General features: G+C 42.7%; 1 protein-coding gene across 1 annotated transcript in view; it reads left to right on the forward strand.

The window, feature by feature from the left end:
- LOC135516526 (metabotropic glycine receptor-like) overlaps positions 1–16,506 on the forward strand; it is a 118,361-nt gene that overhangs the window by 77,174 nt on the left and 24,681 nt on the right. Inside the window, exons 4-5 of the mRNA XM_064940879.1 lie at positions 1,550–1,767; positions 7,799–7,867. Of these exons, the coding sequence (XP_064796951.1) occupies positions 1,550–1,767; positions 7,799–7,867 (287 nt within the window). The remainder of the gene's footprint in view (positions 1–1,549; positions 1,768–7,798; positions 7,868–16,506) is intronic.

The following is a 16,506-nucleotide window of genomic DNA, read 5'->3' on the forward strand; positions in this document are numbered from 1 at the left end:
ATGATAACAGTATGACTGATGAGGCTCTATTGTTGTCTCTGTTAGCAATTAGGCTCTTATTAGTGAGGGATTATTTGAGCTGAATTCTCTATCAGTTCTTTGTCTCGTTTACTTTTTTATTGTCGATCCAAAGTGTGCATATCTTTAGTTGGGGACTACATTGTCATCTCAGCCTGCGCTTGGTTACTCTGTTCTTAACAGACAGTATGCCTTGGGGGATGTATTGTGTGTGTGTGTGTGTGTGTGTGTGTGTGTGTGTGTGTGTGTGTGTGTGTGTGTGTGTGTGTGTGTGTGTGTGTGTGTGTGTGTGTGTGTGTGTCTGTGTCTGTGTCTGTGTGTGTGTGTGTCTGTGTCTGTGTCTGTGTGTCTGTGTGTCTGTGTGTCTGTGTGTCTGTTTGTCTGTTTGTTTGTTTGTTTGCAAATACGCTGCAGCACTTTACTTCACTAAATCGAAGCACTGTTTTACTGTGACTGGGTGTTTTGTGGGTTGTCCACTCCACATGATTGGGTGTTGTCTACGACAGGGAACAGACCGTTTTTAGCTTGTTATGGTTTGGTGGCCTGGGTTGTGGTCAGTAGGATGAAACGGTGCGGTATTACATGAACTTCCAATAAGAACACAGTTTTTTGTAACACTTAACTTAATGCCTTGCATGTAGGCTATAATGCATTATTATGCCATTATAATGCATTGTAAGACTTGACATGCATACAGTATTTTAAGCTTTATTATAAGAATTTACATACATGCTTATAACAAGTTATAACCTATTGTATCTGCAGGGTAGGCTTTAAGTAAAGTGTTACCCAACAGGTTTTTCTTCAGTGTCCCCCACTCAACACATCCCTGATCTTTCTTCACAAATGAATCAGAACAACAAATTGTGAGAAGATACACAACCCACTGCCCCTGTTCTCTTTAGTGATATAACCATAACCAGATAACCTATAGATGGCCACAGCAGTTATGACTCAGTGATGCTCTTACCCATTGAAACACCAACAGAAGGTTATAAATGGTCTTGAAGAGAGAGCATGATTACAAAACCCACTCTTTGATTAGTTTTCCACTAAAGTTGACTTCCTTTTGCTAAGGCTATCTCTTCAGCACTACACACACACACACACACACACACACACACACACACACACACACACACACACACACACACACACACACACACACACACACACACACACACACACACACACACACACACACACACACACACACACACACACACACACACACACTGTTGTTCTAAATGTTTTGACTTGAATGTTTCACTGTAGATCAGATTGTAGGCTTGTTATTGCCAGCTGTTTTCCATCTGTAGTACTTTTGTACTCATTGGCAGTGTACTCATTGTTTATTTTGATTCCAAACAGCTACTCTTGCTGGGGTCAGTACAAATTATACACAGAAAGAACGACATTGAGAACACACTTTTTTTGCATAACTCAAATACACAATTGCCTCCACAATGCTTCCACAACACATCATCCTCTAATGTATCTCCTCAATGTTCTGTCTATCTGCCCTTTCCAGGGAAAGAGAGCAATGGTCACGCTCACAGCGAGGACCCCTCAGAGGTGTCCAGTAAGTGCCTGCCGTGCCGTGAGGGCTGCCCCTACTGCCGGGGCGACACACCCTGCCTGGCTCAGGAAGACGGGGCCCTCCGGCTTTCTGTAGCCTCCTTCCAGGGCCTTTGCATGCTGCTGGACTTAGTGGCCATGGTGCTGGTCTACCACTTCCACAGGAACAAGGTAAGGGCTATTGGGAGGAAGCATGGGTTAGGGGTCAAGCAGGGGAACTCCATCCAGAAAACTGGTATTATGTATTGTGTTTTTCACCAAAGGTATTACTGGTATAGTTTGTTGTTTCTATTTCATACACTTGTGATTTCTCGTATAACTTTATTTAAATGTTTTATTATTTGCTATAAGCATGTATGAGCCCTAATAATGTATTTCTATGCTACAACGTAGTGGAAATGGCTTTTATTGAATTAGTTAAGATCATTATGAGATGATTTGAAGACATTTTAAGTTAAAGGATACATACAATTTGTAGTTGCATCCACCCGGAGGATGCATGGTAGCCATTTTGTGCCAGAATGTTCATCACACGAAATCCTGTTGGATTTCAGTAAACTGTTACTGGATTGCCATTTTTGAATGGTAAGAAAGAGAGACCAAAATATCTACTGATTCCTACCCTCCAGGACCTGCATTGATGAACACAGCTGCTTGGAGGTTGTTACCCAAATGGCACCCTTTTCCATATATAGTGTACTACTTTTGACCAAGGCCCATATGGCTGTGGTCAAAAGTAGTGCACTATGTAGGGAATTAGGTAGCAACTCAAGTGTTGTGCCAGAACTCCTAATTTACCGTTTGTTTGACTACCAAATGACTACCACAGCCGTGTCGTCAGCAAACTTGATGATGGAGTTGGAGTCGTGCGTGGCCACACAGTCGTTGGTAAACAGGGAGTACAGGAGGGGGCTAAGCACACACCCCTGGGGGGCCCCTGTGTTGAGGGTCAGTGTGGCGGATGTCATATCAAATCAAATTTTATTTGTCACATACTCCGAATACAACAAGTGTTGTTCACCTTGCAGTGAAATGCTTACTTACAAGCCCTGAACAAATGATGCAGTTTTAGGAAAAATACCTAAATAAATGTAACAAATAATTGAAGAGCAGCAATAAAATAACAATAGCGAGGCTATATACAGAGTGTACCGGTACAGAGCCAATGTGCGGCGGCACCAGTTAGTCAAGGTAATTTAGGTAATATGTACATGTAGGTAGAGTTATTAAGTGAGCTATGCATAGATAATAACAGAGAGTAGCAGCAGCATAAAGAGAGGGGGGGCAATGCAAATAGTCTGGGTAGCCATTTAATTAGATGTTCAGGAGTCTTATGGATTGGGGGTAGAAGCTGTTTAGAAGCCTCTTGGACCTAGACTTGGCGATCCGGTACAGCTTGCCGTGCGGTGGCAGAGAGAACATGCTATGGCTAGGGTGGCTGAAGTCTTTGACAATTTTTAGGGCCTTCCTCTGACACCGCCTGGTATAGAGGTCCTGGATGGCAGGAAGCTTGGACCCAGTGATGTACTGGGGTGTACCCACTACCCTCTGTAATCCCTTGTGGTCGAAGGCCGAGCAGTGGCCATACCAGGCAGTGATGCAACCCGTCAGGATGCTCTCGAGGGTGCAGCTGTAGAACCTTTTGAGGATCTGAGGACCCATGCCATATTTTTTCAGTTTCCTGAGGAGGAATAGGTTTTGTCGTGCCGTCTTCACTACTGTCTTGGTGTGCTTGGACCATGTTAGTTTGTTGGTGATGTGGACACCAAGGAACTTGAAGCTCTCAACCTGCTCCACTACAGACCCGTCGATGAGAATGGGGGCGTGCTTGGTCCTCCTTTTACTGTAGTCCACAATCATCTCGTTTGTATTGATCATATTGAGGGAGAGGTTGTTGTCCTGGCACCACACGGCCAGGTCTCTGACCTCCTCCCTATACGCTGTCTCATCGTTGTTGGTGATCAAGCCTACCACTGTTGTCAATTGCAAACTTAAGGATGGTGTTGGAGTCATGCCTGACCGTGCAATAATGAGTGAACAGGGAGTACAGGACGGCACTGAGCATGCACCTCTGAGGGGCCCCCATGTTGAGGATCAGCGTGGCATATGTGTTGTTACTTACCCTTACCACCTGGGGGCTGCCCGTCAGGAAGTCCAGGATCCAGTTGCAGAGGGAAGTGTTTAGTCCCAGGGCCTATGGTGTTGAACGCTGAGCTGTAGTCAATGAATAGCATTCTCACATACGTGTTCCTTTTGTCCAGGTGTGAAAGGGCAGTGTGGAGTGCAATAGAGATTGCGTCATCTGTGGATTTGTTGGGGCGGTGTGCACATTGGAGTGGGTCTAGGGTGTCTGGGATAATGGTGTTGATGTGAGCCATGACCAGCCTTTCAAAGCACTTCATGGCTACAGACGTAAGTGCTACGGGTCGGTAGTCATTTAGTCAGGTTACCTTAGTGTTCTTGGGCACAGGGACTATGGTGGTCTGCTTGAAACATGTTGGTTTACAGACTCAGACAGGGAGAAGTTGAAAATGTCAGTGAAGACACTTGCCAGTTGGTCAGCGCATGCTCGGAGTACACATCCTGGTAATCCATCTGGCCCTGCGGCCTTGTGAATGTTTGCTGCTTAATTAAAGGTCTTACTCACACTGGCTGCGGAGAGTGTGATCACACAGTCTTCCAGAACAGGTGATGCTCTCATTCATGTTTCAGTGGCACTTGCCTCGACGCGAGTATAGTAGTCATTTAGCTCATGTCACTGGGAAGCTCTCGGCTTTACTTCCCTTTGTAGTCTGTAATTGTTTGCAAGCCCTGCCACATTAGATGAGCATTGGAGCCGGTGTAGTATGATTCGATCTTAGTCCTGTATTGACGCTTTGCCTGTTTGATGGTTCTTCGGAGGGCATAGCGGGATTTCTTATAAGCTTCCAGGTCAGAGTCCTGCTCCATGAAAGTGGCAACTCTACCCTTAGCTCAGTGCGGATGTTACCTGTAATCCATGGCTTCTGGTTGGGGACGACGTCATCGATGCACTTATTGATGATGCCAGTGACTGATGTGGTGTACTCCTCAATGCCATCGGAAGAATCCCGGAACATTCCAGTCTGTGCTAGAAAAACAGTCCTGTAGCTTAGCATCTGTTTTGTCTGACCATTTTTTAAATAATCGAGTCAGTGGTGCTTCCTGCTTTAATTTTTGCTTGTCAGCAGGAATCAGGAGGATATAATTATGGTCAAATTTACCAAATGGTGGGTGAGGGAGAGCTTTGTGTGCGTCTCTGTGTGTGGAGTAACGGTGGTCTAGATTTTTTTCCCTCTTGCTGCACATTTAACATGCTGGTAGAAATTGGGTTAAACGGATTCAAGTTTCCCTGCATTAAAGTCCCCGGCCACTAGGAGCGCCGCCTCTGATTGAGCGTTTTCCTATTTGCTTATGGCAGTATACAGCTCATTGAGTGCGGTCTTAGTGCCAGCATTGGTTTGTGGTGATAGATAGCTACGAAGAATATAGATGAAAACTCTCTAGGTAGATAGTGTGGTCTACAGCTTATCATGAGATACTCTATTTCAGGTGAGCCAAACCTCGAGACTTCCTTAGATATCGTGCACCTGCTGTTGTTTAACAAATATACATAGACTGCCACACCTTGTCTTACCAGAGGCTGCTGTTCTATCCTGCCGATACAGTGTATAACCCACCAGCGGTATGTTATTCAACTCGGTGAAACATAAGATATTACAGTTTTTAATGTCCTGTTGGTCGGATATATGTGCTTTGTCCACTTTATTATCCAGTGATTGTATGTTGGTCAATAGTACTGATTGCAAAGGCAGAATAGCCACTCGTCTCACCGGGTGCTCACAAGGCACCCTGATCTCCTTCCGCGATACCTCTGTCACTTTCTCCTGCGAATGACAGGGATGAGGGCCTGTTCGGGTGTCTGGGGTAAATCCCTCTCGTCCGACTCATTAAAGAAAAATTCTTTGTCGTCCAGTTTAAGGTGAGTAAGAGACTGTTAGCGGCATCATTATGTACAACATAAGTTACAAACAATGCGAAAAAAAACGTTCAAAAAATAGCACAGTTGGTGTAGAGCCCATAAAACGGCAGCCATCCCTTCCGGCGCCATCTTCAAACTAGTTTTGTTACCTACTCTCGCCACCTGGTGTCAGCCCGTCATTAAGTCCAGGATCCAGTTACAGAGGGAGGTGTTCAGTCCCAGGGTCCTAAGCTTGGTGACGAGCATGGGGGGCACTATGGTGTTGAACGCTGAGCTGTAGTTGATGAACAGCATTCTTACATAGGTATTCCTCTCTTCCAGGTAGGAGAGGGCAATGTGGAGTACAGTTGAGATCGCATCATCTGTAGATCTGTTGGGGCGGTCAAATTGGATTGTGTCTAGGGTGTCTGGGATGATGGAGTTGTGTGCCATGACCAGCCTTTCAAAGCCCTTCATGATTACAGATGTGAGTGCTACAGGGTGGTAGTCATTGTGACAGCCTTAGAGTTCTTGGGAACATTTGACAGTCTTCTGTTGTGGTAATGGATTCCATTGACATAGTGCTTTTCATCTGGTCTCAAAGCACTTTACCTTGATCTGGAGTAACTCATTATTCCATCCAACACCAATTTGTAGTAACATCCACCCTGTTGATGCATGGTAGCCATTTTGTGCCAGAATGTTCATCACACGGAATCCATTTCCACTGTGGAGAGGTGATGAGTGATTGGGCCAATTTGAAACTGGCGAGGGCCCAGGGTGAGTATAGCCAGAACTCTGGGGTTAACAGCCATAATCAAGCATTAAGTGTCATGGGATTTTTAGTGACCACAGAGTCAAAGCTCTATTTCATGTCTCATCCTAAGGGCACCTTTTGCAGTACGTATTCCACAGCAGTGATGGTTATTGATACACTATAGGACAGGGTTAAACAAACCTGTATATGATATTCCAATATGGTTGTCTCGTAGAGAGTCCACACATGCCTGGCCGTTTGTTTTGTATATCGAGCTATATGCCACGATTCGAAGCTTGGGTTGATCCATATAAGAATCTTTCAGAAATGCAGTTCAGATGAGATGTTCCTTGAGGTGTGTGAATTTAGATATATACGTAAAATACATTGCCTTCTAGGATATAATGAGTAATTAAATTAAGCCCAGAGTTGTCCCGTGGCCCTCGCTCATTTTCACTAACATGATTGGTAGCAGAGCAGTTCAACAAAGGGACTATCTTGATCATTTATATCCATTTTGTTGTGCCATTGAGTCAAATTCTTTATTTATTTTCAGCCGAGTAGATTCAGATAGTGTAGATCATCCTAGTAACTGTATGACTTACATTTGGCTCATTCATCCCCCTCCTCTCCCCTGTAACTATTCCCCAGGTCGTTGCTGTAAATGAGAACGTGTTCTCAGTCAACTTACCTGGTAAAATAATGTTAAAATAAAATAAATAAAAATGGATGTTACACTACATGGCCAAATGTATGTGGACACCTGCTCATCAAACATCTCATTCGAAAAATAATGGGCATTAGTATGGAGCTAGTCCCCCCCCCTGCTGCTTTAACAGCCTCCACTCTTCTGGGAAAGCTTTCCTCTAGATGTTGGAACATTGCTACGGGGACTTGCTTCCATTGAGCCACACAAGAATTAGATAGGTTGGGCACTGATGTTGGGCGATTAGGCATGGCTCACACTCATCCGTTCCAATTCATCCCAAAGGTGTTAGATGGGGTTGAGCTCAAGGCTCTGCGCAGGCCAGTAAAGTTCTTCCACACAGATCTCGACAAACCACTTCTGTATGGACCTCGCTTTGTGCATGGGGGCATTGTCTCTGTTTGTGGCAACTCTGTTGCAAGTACAGAATCGTCTAGAATGTCTACGTGCTTCAGCACTCAGTGGTCCCGTTCTCTGAGCTTGTGTGGCCTACCACTTCCTGGTTGAGCAGTTGTTGTTCCTAGACGTTTCCAATTCACAATAACAGCACTTATAGTTGACCGGGGCAGCTTTAGCAAGGCAGAAATTTGACGAACTGACCTGTTGGAAAGGTGGCATCCTATGACGGTTCCACGTTGAAAGTCACTTAGCTCTTCAGTACGGGACATTCTACTGCCAATGTTTGTCTATGGAGATTGCATGGCTGAGTGCTCTCTATTGTTCTCTACTGTTGAGTCTCTCTCTCGCTCTTTTTTTGTAGAGGATCCGAGCATCTGGTCTTATCCTCCTGGAAGCCATCTTGTTTGGAGCCTTGCTTCTCTACTCGACCGTAAGTCTCCAATTTAGACGTGTGTTTGTTTGTGACTTTGTGTGTGCGTGTGTGTGCATTTGTGTGTCTCTGACTGTCTGCATGCCTGTCCATTGTCCACAGTCCCTCTGAATTGATATATCACAGCTATATTTTAAAATGACACAGAAAAAACAAGCCACAGACATCCTGGATGACAACACAGCTGGTGTGTGTGAGTAATGCTTTAAAGTGTGTCGTACAGTCCAACCTGGAGCGCCACACAGAGTTTTAACAGACGGGGAGCTTACAGCCAATGTTGCATGGTGTTTTTATGGAGCTACAGGGATTTCAAATTCACTCACTTCAAATACCTTCAATGGCTGCCAACAGCAAAACACAGCTGTCTAGAGAACACATTTGGAAAATTATAAAAGAAAAAGGGAAAACAAAGCCAGAGAAGTAAACCACACAGGAGGGACTATTAAAAGTTTGTTGACAAGGATGAGGTTCGGTGTTGTTGGCTAAAGTAAGCTTTAGAGATTGGGCTTTTCCTCTCAGGCTAGAGTTGTAGCAATGTCTCTGTAGCAGTGTAGTATTTACATAACTTAGTAATAACGTAACTTAGTAATAACGTAACCTAGGAATAATGCAACTTAGTAATAACTCAACTTTATTATAACGTGATGTAGTAACAACGTAACGTAGGAACAATGTAACAGTGACAACGTTATATTGTAACAATGTTACGTAGTAACCACATTATGGGCTGAGAGACCACACCTCACCATGTTTTTTTTTTTTTACTGAACATTATTTTTGGTACATTCCACACAAATGGGGAGATAAACCTAAGCTTATCAACAATACTACTATGGTTTGGTTGTCATCATTATTGTTGTGATATACTTTTAAACCAGGGGTGCACCACTCCAGTCCTCAAAGTTTCTGCACCTCAGGCTATTCCTGGACCAAAGTGGAGTGACTCCATCCCCCCAAAATATACTTTCCCCTTTTCATCTCTTCTGCCACAGGACCCAGGAACTCCTCACTCCAATGTGCTCATGCAACCCTGGTTATCTCTCTCTATTCTTTCTCTCACTCTCCCTCTCTCTCTTCCACAGTGATGTGCTCTCCTCCTGCTGCTGCTGTTGCCACAGCCGCAGCTTAGTGCAGCTGTTTTGCCGTGGCGCTCAATTTTTAAAGAGTCCGTCAAGTTCTAGCGCAACTTGTATTAAAAATACATCTGCTGGTTAATTTATTGGGAGGAGTTGGGGGTATGGAGAGGGGAAAGAAGAGGAAGCCACCTTAGCAGGTTGATGCTGGAAACAAACATGTAGCTCCCTTCTCTTTCGCTCATTTGAGTGGCCCATGCAAGTTATACTCTGCTGGATATTGCGTGTGTGTGCGTGCTATTGCACGTGTGTGCTTACGTATATTTGGCCTAGTTGTACGTCTTGTTTGGGACGTGATGTATTTTGACTTGTCATGGAGGAATGTGGGACTTGCTGTTCTACATGGACAGGGCTTGGTTACTACAGAAGCCTGGATACAACTAATACTAGCCGGAGGTTATCAGTACAGTGAGTTTATGAAGAACATGATCAAATGCAGTTAATGAGTATGTAACTGGTGGCTATGTTTGGGAGGGGTATACAATATAAATCCCATTGTTGTCATTTGAGTGTTGTTGTGATGTTGCTGTTGGGCATGCTGTATGTGTATGTGTGTGTGTGTGTGCGTGCTCAGTACACTGTTACATTTCGCTCCTCAAACAAACTCATAACATTCCCGTTTCTAGCCTCAGATACTACTGTACATTAGGAAAATATAAGTAACTTTGAAGGAAACCAACTTGGCAATACATGTATGATATACAGGAGTCTGTATCTTGCCTGTGTACCAACCAGTTAATGTGTCTCATAAGTGACTGCAGTCATTTACTTTACCAATAGCGTCACCACTCTAAGCCCTCCACATATGGATGTGACTTTATATACACTTTTCATGACTCGCATGCAAATGGAAAGCTTTGGAACTTTAAAAGCCAGCTTACAGCCAGGGATACATGTCAGCTGACTGCAGCAATTCCTTGATGCCCTTGATCACATTTACAGTCATGATGCATGATGAGCAGGAGCCAGTGCTGAAAAGATATTGATAGTATTTCTTCTTAATGTATAGGATATAAATGCATCTTGGACAATTAGGGTACACTCACTTACTTGCTTTTTTATTCCTGGATGAACATAAACTTAAAGATCTCCAGTGCTGCCAGTCTTGTGTTGCTTTTATTGCTTCTGGCCATGACAAGTGGATGCAATTAGGGTGTACTAGTAGTAATTGTGGATCTTTCCTACATTACGCGCATGTATTTAAATCCATAGACTGTAGGTGTACCTATTTCCCTATTTCCCTTTGTACAAATGTTCTGTTGACAGTGCTTGATATAGGCAAAATTTGGGTAAAGGATTAATAATGCAGGCAACTTGTTGACATAAGCATCTATGAAGTGCCTAGATGTACTGCTTGTGCATGGCCTATGGATGGCTAATAATGTGTTATGAAGTCCTTATGCAGGTACCCTTCAAGAAAAGTGCAACTAAAGCTTGTCATATCATCATGAAGGTGTCCTTATGTATGGGTTATGAATGTGTTATGAAGTCCTTACCTAGGTACCGTTCAGGTAAAGTTTTACCAACATTTTCTTCCAGTGAATTCTGCAGCTAAATGAGGCCTCCTCTCATATCATGGAAGTGTGATATGTGCTTTGCGGGTTGTGTGTGGCACTGTGCCATTGTTTCATCCCATATCCACGAGAACATTTCCCCTGTTTGCGAGTTAAGCAAGCTGGTTGCCGATGTTCTGCCATCTTGCCGCAGGGGACAGGTGCTGTCGCTCTGCTTAATTATAGAGGATACCTGCCATCTCTCAAACAGCCACACTGCATACCTCAAATTGTGGAATATACCATAGAGACAAGATAAAACTGTATCTCTGGGAGCTATAGTGTATAGCTGTGGAAATGTGAAGGTTGTACTAAACCTGTATTAGAAATAGTATTTGTTGCCCCTCAAATGCTTTGAGTGTTTTGATTTAGCCGAACTGGAGGGCCAGATGGCTGGGGTTTTCACTTTTTGGGACTATTCCATTGGTTCCATTGTGTCATGCAAGTTCAATTGAGTGCACCTTTAGAATTTAAATTTAAAAAATAATACTATTTGAACACAGGTCTGATTTGTAGAGTACATACAATATGTAAACAAGGAAGGAAATGGGATTGGGGTGGCTATCACACTTATTTGCAGGGATAGGTTGTGAGTATTGTGGAAGAGTCTAAAACCTGGTGCTTTTTGTTATTTTGCTGACAGCCAGCAAAGCAGTTCAGTCTGTGGAGCTGGGACAACAGCTCACCTTGAACATTCTCAAATATGTAGACTAGCTCGTGAGAAGGACGTTACTAAATTGGCTGACATACTGGTGTGGTTGACATAATAGTTACAGTTGAAGTCAGAAGTTTACATACACCTTAGCCAAATACATTTAAACTCTCAGTTTTTCACAAATCCTGACATTTAATCCTCAGTTAGTTAGGTCAGTTAGGATCACCACTTTATTTTAAGAATGTGAAATGTCAGAATAATAGTAGAGAGAATGATTTATTTCAGCTTTTATTTCTTTCATCACATTCCCAGTGGGTCACAAGTTTACATACACTCAATTAGTATTTGGTAGCATTGCCTTTAAATTGTTTAACTTGGGTCAAACGTTTCGGGTTGCCTTCCCACAATAAGTTGGGTGAATTTTGGCCCGTTCCTCCTGACAGAGCTGGTGGAACTGATTCAGGTTTGTAGGCCTCCTTGCTCGCACATGCTTTATCAGTTCTGCCCACATATTTTCTATAGGATTAAGATCAGGGGTTTGTGATGGCCACTCGAATACCTTGACTTTGTTATCCTTAAGCCATTTTGGCACAACTTTGGAAGTATGCTTGGGGTCATTGTCCATATGGAAGACCCATTTGCGACCAAGCTTTAACTTCCTGACTAATATCTTGAGATGTTGCTTCAATACATCCACATAATTTTCTTTCCTCATGATGCCATCTATTTTGTGAAGTGCACCAGTATCTCCTAGTGGTTAGAGCGTTGGACTAGTAACCGGAAGGTTGCAAGTTCAAACCCCCGAGCTGATAAGGTAGTTCTGCCCCTGAACAGGCAGTTAACCCACTGTTCCTAGGCCGTCATTGAAAATAAGAATTTGTTCTTAACTGACTTGCCTAGTTAAATAAAGGTAAAATAAAAATAAATAAATAACATGATGCTGCCACCCCCGTGCTTCACTGTTGGGATGGTGTTCTTTGACTTGCAAGCCAAACAGTTTGATCTTTGTTTCATCAGACCGGAGGACATTTCTCCAAAATGTGCAATCTTTGTGTCACGCCCTGGTCGAAATATATTATATTTATCTTTATTTATTGGGTCAGGCCAGGGTGTGACATGGGTTTATTTGTGGTGTGTTTCGTCTTGGGGTTGTGTGGGGTGTATAGCATAGTCTATGGCTGCCTGAGGCGGTTCTCAATCAGAGTCAGGTGATTATCGTTGTCTCTGATTGGGAACCATATTTAGGTAGCCATATTCTTTGAGTGTTTTCGTGGTTGATTGTTCCTGTCTCTGTGTCTTCACCAGATAGGACTGTTTAGGTTTTCACGTTTCCGTTTGTTGTTTTTGTATTGTTCGTGTTTTTTCGTTCTTCAATAAATATGTCTCAAAAGTACCACGCTGCATTTTGGTCCGCTCCTCCTTCAACAGAAGAAAGCCGTTACACTTTGTCCCCATGTGCAGTTGCAAACCGTAGTCTGGCTTTTTTATGGCGCTTTTGGAGTAGTGGCTTCTTTCTTGCTGAGCAGCCTTTCAGATTATCTCGATATAGGACTTGTTTTACTGTGGGGGGGACAGGTATAGATACCTTTGTACCTGTTTCCTCCAGCATCTTCACAAAGTCCATTGCTGTTGTTCTGGGATTGATTTGTACTTTTCGCACCAAAGTGCGTTCATCTCATTGAGACAGAACACATCTCCTTCCTGAGCGGTATGTTAGCTGCGTGGTCCCATGGTGTTTATACTTGAATACTATTGTTTGTACAGATGAACGTGGTAACTTCAGGCATTTGGAAATTGCTCCCAAGGATGAACCAGACTTGTGGAGGTCTACATTTTTTTTTCTGAGGTCTTGGATGATTTCTTTTGAACTTTCCCATGATGTCAAGCAAAGAGGCACTGAGTTTGAAGGTAGGCCTTGAAATACATCCACAGGTGCACCTCCAATTGACTCAAATTATGCCATGACATAATTTTCTGGAATTTTCCAAGCCGTTTAAAGGCACAGTCAACTTAGTCTATGTAAACTTTTGACCTGCTGGAATTGTGATAAGGTGAATTATAAGTGAAATAATCTGTCTGTAAACAATTGTTGGAAAAATGACTTGTGTCATGCACAAAGTAGATGTCTTAACCGACTTGCCAAAACTATAGTTTGTTAACAATACATTTGTGGAGTGGTTGAAAAACGAGTTTTAATGACTCCAACCTAAGTGTATGTAAACTTCCGACTTCAACTGTATATTTTGGATTCAGTATAGGTTCTATAACTCAACTCCATTTTAGTCACTTGAGATGTGACATTTGCGATTCTGCATCTGCTGGAATATATAATGAAATAAGTGAGTTACCATACAGAAACCTCTCAAACAAGCATTGCCCTTTGTTCAGTTGACAATGCATGACCTCGTGCCTCCATCCCCAGTCCTTGCCTCTTTCAATAATCAGCTAGAATGAACTTCACAAAGAGCTAACGGCAGGACAATATTTTCCAAGCAGATGCCTGTGACTCACCTTTTAGACGACATCCAGAAAATGAGACAACAATGTGAAGGTTGAAAGGCAGCCAGCCTGGCCCCGCGGTCAGACATGTATCGATGTTCTCCTGCTACTGGGTTTGGCTATTAACAAAAGGTGAAGTTGTTTCAGCAATGCAGAAAGTGAAATTTAGTGGCTTGATGTGTAGCCTATGTTTAATGTGGATCTTCATCCCTTTAGGTAATAATGCTGTACTTAGATCAGATATGTTCCCAATGTTTTCCGGCATCTGTGTGTTTGACTATGAACAAAAGCTGAAGTTGTCAGCAATGCAGAAAGAGAAATGGGAGTGCCTGATTCCTCATTGATGTGTAGTCATTTTACCTGCCTAGGGACTAAAGTTGAAAAATAGCTGGCTGGCACAAAATCTGTCATCTTTACAAAAAAGCTGATTAATGTGCATTTCCTTGTCAAATTAACTTACAGTTATAATTTAAATTTGAGTTGTGGCCTGGGGTGGTCCAGCATGTCTATGCCGCTGCTACAGTTGAAGTCAGAAGTTTACGTACACCTTAGCCATATACATTTAAACTCTGTTTTCACAATTCCTGACATTTAATCCTGGTAGAAAATTCCCTGTCTTAGGTCAGTTAGGATCACCAGTTTATTTTAAGAATGAGAAATGTCAGAATAATAGAGAGAAATATTTACTTCAGCTTTTACTTCTTTCATCGCATTCCCAGTGGGTCAGAAGTTAACATACACTCAATTAGTATTTGGTAGCATTGCTTAAATGATTTAACCTGGGTCAAACTTTCCGTGTGGCCTTCCACATGCTTCCCACATAAGTTTGGTGTATTTTGGCCCATTCCTCCTTACAGAGCTGGTGTAACTGAGTCAGGTTTGTAGGCCTCCTTGCTCGCACATGCTTTTTCAGGTCTGCCCACACATTTTCTATAGAATTGAGATCAGGATTTTGTGATGGCCACTCCAATACCTTGACTTTATTTTCCTTAAGCCATTTTGCCACAACTTTGGAAGTATGCTTGGGGTCATTGTCCATTCGGAGGACCCATTTACGACCAAGCTTTAACTGACTGATGTCTTGAGATGTTGCTTCAATATATCCACATAAATTTTCTTTCCTCATGATGCCATATATTTTGTGAAGTGCACCAGTCCCTCCTGCAGCAAAGCACCCCCACAACATGATGCTACCACCCCGTACTTCACGGTTGGGATGGTGTTCTTCGGCTTGCAAGGCGCCCACTTTTCCTCCAAACATGACGATGGTTATTATGGCCAAACAGTTATATTTTTGTTCCATCTAACCAGAGGGTATTTCTCCAAAAAGTACCATCTTTATCCCCATGTGCAGTTGCAAACCGTAGTCTGGCTTTTTTATGGTGGTTCTGGAGCAGTGGCTTCTTCCTTGCTCAGCAGCCTTTCAGGTTATGTCGATATAGCACTCGCTTTACTGTGGATATAGATACTTTTGTACCGGTTTCCTCCAGCATCTTCACAAGGTCCTTTGCTGTTGTTCTGGGATTGATTTGCACTTTTCGCACCAAAGTACGTTAATCTCTATGAGACAGAACACGTCTCCTTCTTGAGCAGTATGATGGCTGCGTGGTCCCATGGTGTTTATACTTGCATACTATTGTTTGTACAGATTAACATGGTACCTTTAGGCGTTTGGAAATTGCTCTCAAGGATGAACCAGACTTGTGAAGGTCTACAATTTATTTCTGAGGTCTTGGCTGATTTCCAATTGACTCAAATGATATCAATTAGCCTATCAGAAGCTTCTAAAGCCATGACATTTTCTGGAATATTCCAAGCTGTTTAACCTCTAGGGTCGAGCAATCCCGTATCCGGGAGCGTAATCATAGCCTCAAGCTCATTAGCATAACGCAACGTTAACTATTCATGAAAATCGCAAATGAAAGAAATATATTCACTCACAAGCTTAGCCTTTTGTTAACAACACTGTCATCTCAGATTTTCAAAATATGCTTTTCAACCATCGCTACACAAGCATTTGTGTAAGAGGTATTGATAGCTAGCATAGCATTAGCCTAGCATTCAGCAGGCAACAATTTCACAAAAACAAGAAAAGCATTCAAATAAAATCATTTACCTTTGAAGAACTTCAGATGTTTTCAATGAGGAGACTCTCAGTTAGATAGCAAATGTTCAGTTTTTCCAAAAATATTATTTGTGTAGGAGAAATCGCTCCGCTTTGTTCATCACGTTTGGCTAAGAAAAAAAACTGAAAATTCAGTCATTACAATGCCGAACTTTTTTCCAAATTAACTCCATAATATCGACAGAAACATGGCAAACGTTGTTTAGAATCAATCCTCAAGGTGTTTTTCACATATCTATTCGATGATAAATAATTTGTGGCAGTTGTGTTTCTTCTCTGAAGAAAATGGAAACATGCACGCAGCTGGAGATTACGCAATAATTTTGACGGAGGACACCAAGCGGGCACCTGGTAAATGTATTCTCTTATGGCCAATCTTCCAATGATCTGCCTACAAATACGTCACAATGCTGCAGACACCTTGGGGAAACGACAGAAAGTGTAGGCTCATTCCTGGCGCATTCACAGCCATATAAGGAGACATTGGAACACAGCGCCTTCAGAATCTGGGCCATTTCCTGTTTGAAATTTCATCTTGGTTTCACCTGTAGCATCAGTTCTGTGGCACTCACAGATAATATCTTTGCAGTTTTGGAAACGTCAGAGTGTTTTCTTTCCAAAGCTGTCAATTATATGCATAGTCGAGCATCTTTTCTTGTTTAAAACGAAAAAAT

The sequence above is a fragment of the Oncorhynchus masou genome, chromosome 3, assembly GCF_036934945.1.
Source record: "Oncorhynchus masou masou isolate Uvic2021 chromosome 3, UVic_Omas_1.1, whole genome shotgun sequence".
NCBI lineage: Eukaryota > Metazoa > Chordata > Actinopteri > Salmoniformes > Salmonidae > Oncorhynchus > Oncorhynchus masou.